The following is a 12,320-nucleotide window of genomic DNA, read 5'->3' on the forward strand; positions in this document are numbered from 1 at the left end:
GTGAAATGAAGGTTTTAATGGTTTATGTAAAAAAAGTGAGTTAAGAATGGTTTATTCACTTTATATTCACTTAAGACAAGTAAAACATCCACGTTTCACATTATTATTGGGTGCTGTAATAATATAATTGCATATACGTTACGCCATTGCATAATTAAGTAAACAAACTGGTGAAATTATTATTTGAACCATTTCATTGAAACAAACTGTCCAAAAGAACCAGTTCACAGAAAGGAATTGGACTTCCCCATTTGCCTGAGGCTCTGGATTACAGGTAAGTATGTGGTAAATAATGTTCAGTTTCTTGCACAGACCAATTGTTTCGCTTCATAAGACCTCAATATATGGTCAGGAGCCATGAGTATTCATTTTGTGTTGCCTGTATGTGCTTTTATTGACCCTCAAAGTGACAGTAGCCATTGACTTGCATTTTATGAATTGCCAAGGGCCAAGGTTTTAGCTAAAAATCTTCTTTATTGTTCTACTGAAGAAACCTACATCTTGGATGAGTAAATGAACAGTAAATTTTCATTTTGAGTGAACTATCCCTTTAAAAGTTTTGGTCTGGCCCTTGTTAGTCCTGTACATCAGCTGCGTTAAACTAGTTGGACAGGAGTAGCATGTATTGTAAACTGATAATGAATTGAAAACCTTGAGCAGGCAAATTAGTCATTGTGCGCTTTCACTTCAAGTAGCTTTGCCATCTCGCATCACTTGGCAAGCTAGTTGAAGGACCTGAGGTAAACAAAGGGTGTAGTTTGAAAACTATTTCACTGCTCAGTCAAGGTTCTTACAGCCCAATACTTTGTCCAAGTTGTCCAAGTTACCTAACTTTTCCTAAAATGAAACCGAATGCAGGATTATAAAACCAAACTAAGCATATATTCAGGTGTCATGGCACATCTTTGTGCACAACATTTTTTTTTTTCATTGCATTGGGTCATTATTTTTGTAAAGGTAAAATGTCTAAAAACTAATGTTTTTGAGCTACTCTAACCTACTGTTTTAACTCCGTTAAATGACTGTTGAACAGTTGTCTAAAACATGGCTAAACTTTGACATCACCCCCCACAGTGATGTTTTTTCAGGCTCAACAGAAAGCATCCGCCGACAAAACCAACCAGTGTTTGATCCTGTTCCCAGTTGCCTCCATTGAATAAGAGATTAGAGACATTTTGTCTTTCTTTATGTGGATCAGGAATGTCTGGCAGAGTAAAATCTAACCCACACAGTCATAAATGACATCCTAAATGGCCGTTTACTCCTAATTTTGTACATTATTTAACAGCACCTGCTTAAAGAATAAGGTTAACAATTGCTAAATCACCTTGATTCAGCATTGTTGATTCTGTCTTCATCCATTCACTATTTTCTGTATTCAATATAGAAAAGAATGTGGCCTAAAATTCTACACCAATTTATCAAAATATGGTTAAAAATAAAACACTAAAAACTAAATCAACAGTTATAAATGCTATATGTGAATTTACGCATCAAAACATATACACTATGAAAAACTGATATTCATTTTAAGATTTGCTAATGATTACATTTAACAGTGTTATTTAATACAGTAATAAAGTAACTTTAAATGAGCCTTTAAATGTTAAAATAGAAAAAATGAGCATGCACAATTAAATATCCAACATCACACAATAGCAATCAAAAAAAATAGTAAAATCTGCTGATAACCTACATTGCAACAATAAATTTCATTCATCCCTAATTTAGTGGACTGCTATGAGAATTTGGCTGAAGTAATTTCTTTAAAAGACTGTTTAGATTCATATAGTTTGGCTTTTATCATTAACTCTGTTGTTTTGTCTTTTAACAGGATTTGAGCACATTCACATCCTCTCTTATGGACGGGGAGACTGAAGGAGCAGATAAAGATGAAATGCGCAAGGTAAAATACACAAAATCATAATCTTTTTCAGAATTTGTGCAAAATTAGACTGATTGAGTTTTTGTCCATACTACATTTCCATATACTTCCATATGAAGTAAAAACATATATGAAATCTATTAGAACAATTTCATAGAGAGAGAGAGAGAGAGTCCATGTATGTGTTTACATTTTGGACATATATGTCATGTATATGTATATCCATTCTAAATCCCGTCAATACACGTTGATATTATATAAGTAAATATATACATATATGTTGTTTTAAATAAAGTTGCATGTATAACTAAAAGTTATATTGTTGACATGTATGATTGCTACATATAATACCATAAAAATATATCATATAGACATTATTAACATATGAGAATGTATGTATTTCAATTAACTGTGCATGTAATTGTATGTAATTTAATTAACTGTGAAAAATATATTTTGCCTTATAGGTGTAATATATATTGCCTATATGAAGTGTAATATATTTATTACATTTTCGAATGCAGTGTTCCAAATCAGTCACTTCAGTTCCAGTTCAGTTAGCATGCTTCCTTATAAAGCCTCTATTGTATGTAGACAGTAGAGCAAGACTAGGACACTGGGTTTTGGAGCAGAGCCATTGCATGTGCGGTTTGAAGGAATGATGTGTGGATTGTTACACCATGGGTTATATTACACAGAAATAGAGCTGACTTGACTAAACATGCACTTGAGCAATGAAGACAAGGTTTGTTATTAAAGAAAAGAGTTGGGAGTTGCTCATGAATAAAAGGCGAGGCAAACTTTCTTTACACATGCTGTTCTGTTGTTTCAGATTCAACGATTTAAATGCTTTCTTTATGGCTACGGATGATGATTTTGCACAGAAAGGGAAAAAAGATGCCAGTAATTAAATGGAAAGAAACTTTAGCATGTGCCACAATTTCTAATTGAATTGTATAAATGGCAGTATTTGTTAAATGAAGGTCAGAGTGAAATGGTCGACCGATGCATAAGTAGTTCTGCATTATTTATTGCCATATTACAGCCAACTCTAATGGCTTTTATATATATTTTTTGCCTTGTTGATGTGATACGTGTCTAATATTAAACTTGAATTAACTGTGCCAAATATACAGTGCCTATAAAAAGGATTCATGCTCTTGGATGTTTTCACGTTTTATTATTTTACAACATGTAATATAATATATATATATCTCACCCACTCAGAGCTAAGCTGGAAGGTGACGCCTACCCTTCCTCTTGTAATCAAAACCAAACAGAGCTGGGCCAATGAAAACAGCCTGTGAAGCAACAGCAGCCTAGTATATGGGCACATTAACAAATAAACAATCTAAGTGTTTGCCAAAGAGTTGAAGGTCAACGCTTTGAAATACTAACTTTTAGGGCACTAGGCTCACTGCCGGCTTCACTCAAAATTGATTGTCCATTGTGGAATGAAGTATGAGAAAACATAGCTTGCTTTCAGGTGTGGCTTTGTGTACTAAGTTCAGCCACACAAAGCAGTTAAACTTTTCAATAGTTAATATCAAGCGTAGCGTTAGTTCTGGCAGGTCACGTTAGTCAAGCTCGCATCAGCTGACTCTCAGCTGATCCCCATCTACCTATAGGAATACGACACCTATCTAAGAGAAATGCTGACATCGATATTTACTCGTTTTTATGAGTTTTTTCTTTTCCATATTTTCACAAATTGTTCATTTACATTTCAGTATTTATACAAATTTGCAACCTGGTAAATGTATTGACTGTCAAACAGTCTAATTGAACTGTATACAAGAAAGATTTGTGAAATAAAGTTACCAAAGTATAGTTAATAATTTAATGTATAGTTAATAATGAGTCATTTCACTACAAATCATTACAGGTCACTGTTTATAAGCCTTGATTTGACTTGAAGCCTTGAGGTAATTTCACAGTTGATAAGTTCATCTCTTCTTAATGCTTGTTGAAAATATTTCTCCATCAGCATGTGTTGTGCAATGCTTTGGATTTGTCTTGCTTTTTTCAAGTAGTATGCTGATGTAGTAACATTCTCATCCTGTTCTACCCTGTTATCACATCGATACTTTGAAGTACTTCATTCTTGCTTCTTTTTTTCTGACATTGCAAGGCTGATTCTGCCTGATTCAAAAGTCTTAAAGGGGTCATATGATGCTTTTTTAAAGATCATTATTTTGTGTATTTGGTGTAACAGAATATGTTGACATGCTTTAATGTTCAAAAAACACATTATTTTTCAAATACTGTACATTATTGTAGGTCCTCTATGCCCTGCCTCTCTCAAACGCTTAGTTTTCTACAAAGTCCCTCCTTCCGACAAACGCAGTCTGCTCTGATTGGCCAGCTAACCCAGTGCATTGTGATTGGCCGAACACAACAAGCACGCGTCGGAAATGTAACGCCCCTTACCATAATCGCGAGCTTCATCTTTCAAAATAAATGTAAAGACAGAGCCCGAAAGGAGAACAGAGTCTCGTGACAGACACAGTGATGAATATGTGTTTGCAGTACACAAGCCACGGTTAAGACAGCTGACTCCACTGTGAGTGACCCTGTCTCTCACGCGCACACGCACACACACACACACACACACAATGCGCAAAACACCGCATTTGAACAGTCAATAGCAAATACTTAAACTAATAACAAAACAGTAGCTGATTCAGAAGCGCCAGATTGTCATAGCAAAGTCAGAATTACCTCCTCTCCTAGGTTCACGAAACGGTCGTCCATAAAATGCATTGCTGTTCTGTTGTAAGTAATCTTAAAGATTCCTAAATGCATCTACTTCCGGAAGGCCAAATAAAGTGCTTTTGCTTTCGCCTAGAAACACACAGCGTCTCCCTGACATGCTGCTTCAACACTAACTGCGGTTACTGAAACCACGCCTTCTTTCTTTGCGTGCACATTTGGGCCGCATTAAGCAAATATTTCCACATAGTGATGTAGATATGTGGGGGCGTGTTAGAACGAGCCGTTTTAGGGGGGCGTGGCAGAGTCTTAACTTTGATAAAGAATATCTCTTTGGTTTTGAGACTTTAGTCTTTGCAACTTCAGGGATCTTATCTATGCACAATCAGCTTGTAACACTCCAAAGAGAAAGGAAAACTTGAAATCGCATCATATGACCCCTTTAAGCTTCAAACCAGATAAGGCTGAAAGAGATTCTGTGGCCATTATTGAGCTTGAGATATCATGCTGAGTGTTATAGAATCAGTTGACTGTGCTAATGTAATTTCCTGTATATTTTGCGCACTGTTAAGCTCCGCCCACTTGGTTACTGTTGCTCAGTCAAACAAGTTTTTTATAACGTCCCATAGAGCGCAAAATGAAATAGATTTTAACGATAACTTATAAATCTTTAAAGACAGACGTGTCGCAGAGAGTCGCAGTGAGCAAATCGTGCTAAATGAGCGCTGAGCTCCGCCCACTCCCATGAGGCACTGCAAATGATGTAATTGAGTCGGTTTCCCCTACATTCTCAAATCATTTCAATATTTGAATATGTATGCATATATTTCAGTAAACTTAAAATATTTTATTTCTATATATAAAATCAACAACTTTAAATGGATAGTTTTATATTTCTCCATCATTTTTAATTCAATTGTGTCATTTGCAATGGTTCATGGGATTGTAGTTCTTTCTCTTTTTTTGTCTGATATCAAATACTTTTTTGCTTCAAGTAAATGTTTGTAATGTTGTGATTCACCTCATAGCTGGTTGGTTTGGTTTATGGCTTATAATGCTTTAACAAAGACTTTTTAATATCCCTATGGGAAAAATGAATGAAAAAAAATACTTACTGTGGGCAGGCATTAATGCACTCTATTATTGCACATGGGCTACAATAAAGTGAAACGTTGCAAAAAATCTTTTATCTGCCATATTTTGGAATAACAAAATTCTGTGTAAAATATCCAAAAACACATAATATAGCAAAGACGTACATCAGAAAATAGCAAAAACTTAATTTGGCAGACAGCAAGAGTTGCTAAGGCAGGATTGGTCAGTGATTTAAGGCAAATGGTCAGTTGCTTATGTTAAATTACAAATGGCTCAGAAACTGGTTAATTTTACTTTATTATGTAAAAGCAGTTCCTCTTATCTTTTTATCGACACAGTTAGAATTTGGCAAGAGAAAATTATCTTACATCAGCAGAAATGGAAATAGACAGGATCTACATGGAACATTTCTCTTATACTGTAATTTCAACAGCTCCAAGAGTTCATTGTATAAATATCTTAACTTTTTCCCCTCAGGGTGACAGAAGTGACTCGGCTAGCCCATGTTTGAAGCCTTCTACCAGCCAACCCTGTACCCCAGCTTCAGCTCCCATTTGTCCCAGGACCAGTCCAGGCACTCCTAAAACCATCTTCCCACGTCCACTATCATCTCACCAGGACTCACCTCCCAAATCTCCCCGCCGTCTCAGTTTCAGTGGTATCTTCCGCTCCTCATCCAGCTCAGCCCCTGCCAGCATCAAGCTCTTCTCCAAATCTAGAAAAGGTGAGACACAAGTCTGTTATTTTCAGTAATACTGCATATTTCATGCTTGGTGATTAATGAAATGGTTATTGAAGTATAATGTCCTGGCCCTGTTTTTAGGTTATTTTGTTATTTCGCTAATGAAATTAGCTGTTCCTGAGCCATATTATATTATTTATACATATAGAAATATTAATTCAAATGACTGGACAGTGATATACACTAGCATGTTCTGTGTCTTAGCTGTTTTTGTATTTTGTGTTATGTATTTTAACATAGCAAGATGCTGTATGTTCTTTCTACCCTCATGAAACATATCACATTATGGCCTGTTTATGAGGACTTGAAGTACTATATGAAGTATTTTGGTCTCATCAAAGCATGCTGTAGATTAAAGGGGTCCTATTATGCTTTTTGACTTTTTGAATTTTAGTAAGTGTGTAGTGTGTATGTTTGGACATAAAAAAGTTATACAAAGTTACAAATCTCAAAGTCCACTCCAAAGGGAACTACAACGAACGGCTCATTTGGACTACAGCGTTGTTTTCCGGGGTTTTGTGATGTCACAAAGCGCCCCATTAGAATATCATTAAAATAATTCCCGCCTACGGAAATTCGAATGGTTGGGGAGGGGCGAGGTCGTGGTTATAACGCTTGGTTGAATGAATCAGACAAGACGACGACGACGAAGAAGAAGTACTGCTGCAGACTTAGTGCATCAGAGAAAACGAAGAAGAAGAAGAGCTGCTGTAGCGTCAAGTTTTCGCCATGTCGAAGAAACGCTGTTTTTTCACCCCCGTGCCCAAACGTCTATGTTTGGCCTTCCTAAAGCGGATGACGTCAGGAAACAGTGGTTGTAATTTATTTGACATCATATCTAAAACATGATTTAGCCAAAAAAAAAAACAATAACGTTACCACTCTAATATGTCTTGCAATATCCGTGCGTGCAAAGGTTCTGCGCGATCCTCTTGCTCAATATTCTCGGGGTCTGAATCCGGCTCAAATTGATATGGCAATATTGACGCCATCCTTAACTATACCGGAGCAGACAGAACTTGCTGCTTTGGCAAGGGGCGGGGCAGTACTGAAACACCGTCTAAGCTGTTCACCAATCACAATGCACTGGGACATCTAACCAATCACAACACATTTAGTTTTTCGGAAGGCAGGCCTTCATCGAACCTGGAACTAATCGAGCCGTTTGTGCCAGGCTGGGGAGAAAGGTATTTTAATAATGTAAATTATGTGAAAAATAATGCGTTTTTCGAACCACCAAGCATGAGATCCTGTTCTAGTACCGACCTTTAAAGGGGTCATATGATGTTGCTAAAAAGAACATTATTTTGTGTATTTGGTATAATGAAATGTGTTTATGCGGTTTAAGATTAAAAAAACACATTATTTTCCACATACCGTACATTATTGTTTCTCCTCTATGCCCCGCCTTTCTGAAACACGTCGATTTTTACAAAGCTCATCGGTCTGAAAAAGCGAGGTGTGCTGTGATTGGCCAGCTATCCAGTGCGTTGTGATTGGCCGAATACCTCAAGCGTGAGACGGAAATGATACGCCCCTCACCATACTGTGATGATGCCGTGTCCGGCCGGAGCGACGAGACATAAACATTAAAACCCATTACAAACAAGGCATTTGTTGCATCCAGTGGGGACATAATTAAGGATTATAATGACTTATACTGTCTTTTTACGCGTTGCGTTGCATCGCGCCGCGTAAACATAAAACCATGTCTGCATGTGGAGCCGTTTTAGGTAGGCGTGGCTGACTCAACTTTTATAAAGAATATCTCTTTGGATTTGAGACTTTAGTCTTTGCAACTTTACAGATCTTCTTTATGCACCAAGAGCTTGTAACACTCCAAAGAGAAAGGAAAAATTGAAATCGCATCATATGACCCCTTTAAGACAGCAGTTAATACCAAAAACAATTACCAGCATGGTAAGAATTCATTCAGCAACTTCCTGAGTCAGTTTTCTCTGTATACTGATTGCAGATGTTTTGCATCTTCACTTTTGTTATAATGGTTATGGGGAAGCTGATCAGTGACGAAGGGAACTTTTAACACAGACTTTGAGTTCCTGTTGACTCGCTTTCAAAACATCAGAACAGGAAGTGGTAAGATCATGATTTGGGTTTTCTAGCCTTTTATTTTTTCTAATGACTAAAGCCATTACACTCTTAAAAATAAAGGTGCTTCACGATGCCATAGAAGAACCTTTTTGTCTAAATGGTTCCATAAAGAACCTTTAACATCTGAAGAACCTTTCTGTTTCACAAAAGGTTCTTTGTGGCGAAAGAAGGTTCTTCAGATTACAAAAAGGTAAGAAAGAGATGGTTCTTTAAAGAACCTTTGACTGAATGGTTCTTTGTGGAACCAAAAATGGTTCTTCTATGGCATCGCTTGAAGAACCTTTTGAAGCACCTTTATTTTTAAGAGTGTAGAGCACATGCTATTAGGCCAAATTGTGCAGATCTAATGTGCACATTAAGCAGTTTGATAGATAATGGGGCACAGACATGAGCCCACATCACTGTTTCTCTAGTCAGAGTCTAGTGGTGGCCTGGAAATGACTTAAGTGAGGGCTTGTTACAGGATTTACAGGTCAGTCTCAGACTCACAGCTCATTTGCTGACTTTATGCAACAGTAATGCTAGGAGAATCAAGTTTTTAATATAGAGAATCAATATCTTAATAAAACAAATACTCTTAACTCCTAAATCATCCTTATGGAAAGCAGTTTCTTTTGGCTTGCTGCTCTGATTAAACTGCATGTCAGTATCAAGAGGAATCAAGTATTAATGTACCATAGCATATCATACCAATATAGATTTTTGGATATTCACAGATTTATTGTGTTTTTTTTTTTGTTTGTAAAATAAATACAGCATCCTAAAAAAATTGAAATTTTGCTTTTAACATCATTGCGTCTATTATCATTCTTCATAAGCTTATCACCTAGTTATTTTATTTCTTAATGATGTCAGGTTGTCAGTGAGAGGATTTGGTTTTTTCACAAATTTAAAGGGTGAACTATAGCCAAAACAAATCCTGTCATTATTTACGGACCCTCATGTCTTCCCAAACCAATATGACTTTCTTTCTTCTGTGGAACATATAAGAAGATATTCTGAAAAAGGTATTTTTTGTCCATACAATGGAAAACATTGGGGTCCAATGTTCTTCAAGATATTTTTTGTGTTCAGCAGAAGAAAGTAAGTCATTTGGGTTTGGAGCAACATGAGGGTGAGTAAATGATGACAGAATTTTCTTTTCTTTTTTTTTTTGGTGAACTTTCCCTTTAAGAGTCATACTTCTTTTTGGCATTTATAATGTCTTGCAGCTTTATGTTACTCATTAAAAGTTTTCATTCAGCAGACACTTTCAAATTTGTTGTACTTTTATGCACTTATTTTGTACTTGCACAGAGAATTGCAGGTTCGGTATGGTAGAGTCAACCAATCAAAAGCATGACGTGAAACACAGCACCTTCTCAGTCTGGTTTCAAATGTTAGTTGTTTCGTTCCAGAGATTGTGCCCATGTGGCTGATTAACAGAAGTGCTCCGTTTTCCTCGTGTCAGTTCCAAAATCTGCTGTGAAGAAATATGTAACCAAAATTTTATGCTTTATAACTCTGTGTGTGGGTCAAAGATGAGACGTCCCATTTTGGTTTCCACATCAAATTAAATTCACAGAAGTGATTTTATAGACCCAGAAAGCATATTATATCCAAGTAAAGTGTCTACTTGATTTTCAAATAACTTTAGTAAAAATAAAATGTCAAAACTTGGGTGAAATAATGTTCCATCATCATTCAGCATATATAGCATAATAAGTGTTCATACTAAATTTATTTTAAATAATTAAAAACGTCTTGCTGACAAATGGCACTGAGTGCCTGTTACTGTGTGCCATACTGAACCAAATCGAATGTACCTAAAAATTTCTGGCCACGTTTCCAGATTGTTCTCCAATAAGGGGTTCTTCTGAAGTCAGTTTTTTTTTTTGCCTCGTTTTGCCAAAAGGTCACAGGAAGTGGCCTCCTTCATTGCCAAAATCTTTAGAGCCATTTTAAATTGCCAAGTGCTCATTTCATAGAGCTCTTTTCATGGACTTATGCTGATCATTGTGGTGGCATATTGAGGCTTTATAAATACATGTCTTTGTGCAGTTTATTTGAATAATATGAAACCTGAGCTGCTGCATGCACTGAGATAACCTAATCTCACTTCATATCATCTGTTTAACCTGCTCCACTTCTGTTTAAATATACATGTTATACTTATATATGATATAGTGGAGAAATTCATTCTGGCCTACACTCACATTAGAGTTTGACCCTCAAACGTGTTTCACCAATCTCCTTTACTTCCCACCAGGAGGCACTGTGAGTCAAACAATCATCTTATATCATATATCCTAGTTTGAAGGGTCAGATTATAAACACAGTTGTGTTGTGTATTGTACACTCTAAAAAATGCTGGGTTAAATACAACCCAGTGCTGGGTAAAATAGGGACAAACCCAGCAATTGGGTTGTTTTGACCCAGCGGTTGGATTAAATGTTTAACCCAACCTTCTGGGTAGTAACCCAACCGCTGGGTCAAAACAACCAAATTGCTGGGTTTGTCCCTATTTTACCCAGCACTGGGTTGCATTTAACCCAGCATTTTTTAGAGTGTAGTAAGACAGACATTGATCCATGGAATAAATATGGTCTGCTTTGTTTGTCCACTGAATCTTCAGTTATGTTTCATGTTCTCTGAACATGTATAGATGGCTTTATTCTCTTTGGATTGGATTGATGCAACACCAGGAGTCAGACACCACAGGGACACAGAGCTCTCGGCATCAGCACTGCTGTAAAGTTTCTGTATTATTGTCTTGAAGAGAAGACAGTTCTGAACAATCGGTAGGAGATGGGATTTCAAACTGCAGAAGTGACACTATAGGATTGAAAATCCAGATTCTAAGGGCATGTTCACACCTATAGTTTGGTTCTCTTAGTTTTTTTGGTTGGGACCCAAAAAGAAAATAATACATTTAGTGTTGTTTTGCTTAGCGCTCCTTGTATGTGTGTATATCAGTGGCGAGCAGTGACTTTTCTTTAACCAGGTAGCCTATGCTATCTAATTTATTAATTTAAGAGAGATGACATAAGAAACACCATGGCAGGAGTCTAATTAAAAGTAGGGCTGTTGCCAGGAATAGTAATTCATGGCAGTGCTTTCCCACATGCTTACACACACATATAAACATATCATACACACATATAAAAAATCCTCAGAAATTTTCACTTTGATTAGTTTGCTCAAGCATGTTGCCAAATAACATGTACCTTCAACATACTTGTTCTATGCCAAAAAAAAAAAGTAAGATATGTTTTCAGTGGACTTTCAAAATTTGCTTTGCTTGAGATATTCAGTAATGGAGATCTGGCAGCAACAGCATATTTTTCCACTGGGGTGAGTGATTTGCGGACAGCTTTTTTGTGCATGAAATCACCCACATGCCAACAAAACGATAAGAACGTGCAACAGTAATGGCAATTAATAGCAATAAAGCGCCAAAGATGCTGTGGATCCGCTCACACGAATCCCTCCATAACTGTCACAGATTTGCAGAAATTACCATCGTTTGGCAAAGAAATAATTTACAGACAGTTACATATGTATTCCCAACATTTTATTATGTAAGGGAATTTATAGTAATGAAAATATTTAGCCAGTCCCCAAATGTATTATTCTCAAATGGCTTGGCTATGCAGAGCATTCTCAGCTTAAATGGACTGCACACCCCTGGTGTACATATGGTGGTATTTTTACCAGGTGAGAACTCACGAAAAGCTTATAAAATATATAAGAGTCAAAATAGGCTCCAGCATCTCTGCGACCTTTGCAGTTTGG

General features: G+C 36.6%; 1 protein-coding gene across 2 annotated transcripts in view; it reads left to right on the top strand.

Moving 5' to 3' along the window:
• Positions 1 to 12,320, top strand: part of prkag2b (protein kinase, AMP-activated, gamma 2 non-catalytic subunit b) — a 42,803-nt gene that overhangs the window by 7,026 nt on the left and 23,457 nt on the right. For both annotated transcript variants that reach the window (XR_001636726.1, XM_016516747.1), the window contains exons 2-3: positions 1,835 to 1,906; positions 6,170 to 6,416. Coding sequence is in view for 1 of the 2 variants with exons in the window: in XM_016516747.1 (XP_016372233.1) it covers positions 1,835 to 1,906; positions 6,170 to 6,416 (319 nt within the window). In the remaining variant the exon portion in view is untranslated. The remainder of the gene's footprint in view (positions 1 to 1,834; positions 1,907 to 6,169; positions 6,417 to 12,320) is intronic.

The sequence above is a fragment of the Sinocyclocheilus rhinocerous genome, unplaced genomic scaffold (assembly GCF_001515625.1).
Source record: "Sinocyclocheilus rhinocerous isolate Xijiao unplaced genomic scaffold, SAMN03320098_v1.1 scaffold807, whole genome shotgun sequence".
Taxonomy (NCBI): domain Eukaryota; kingdom Metazoa; phylum Chordata; class Actinopteri; order Cypriniformes; family Cyprinidae; genus Sinocyclocheilus; species Sinocyclocheilus rhinocerous.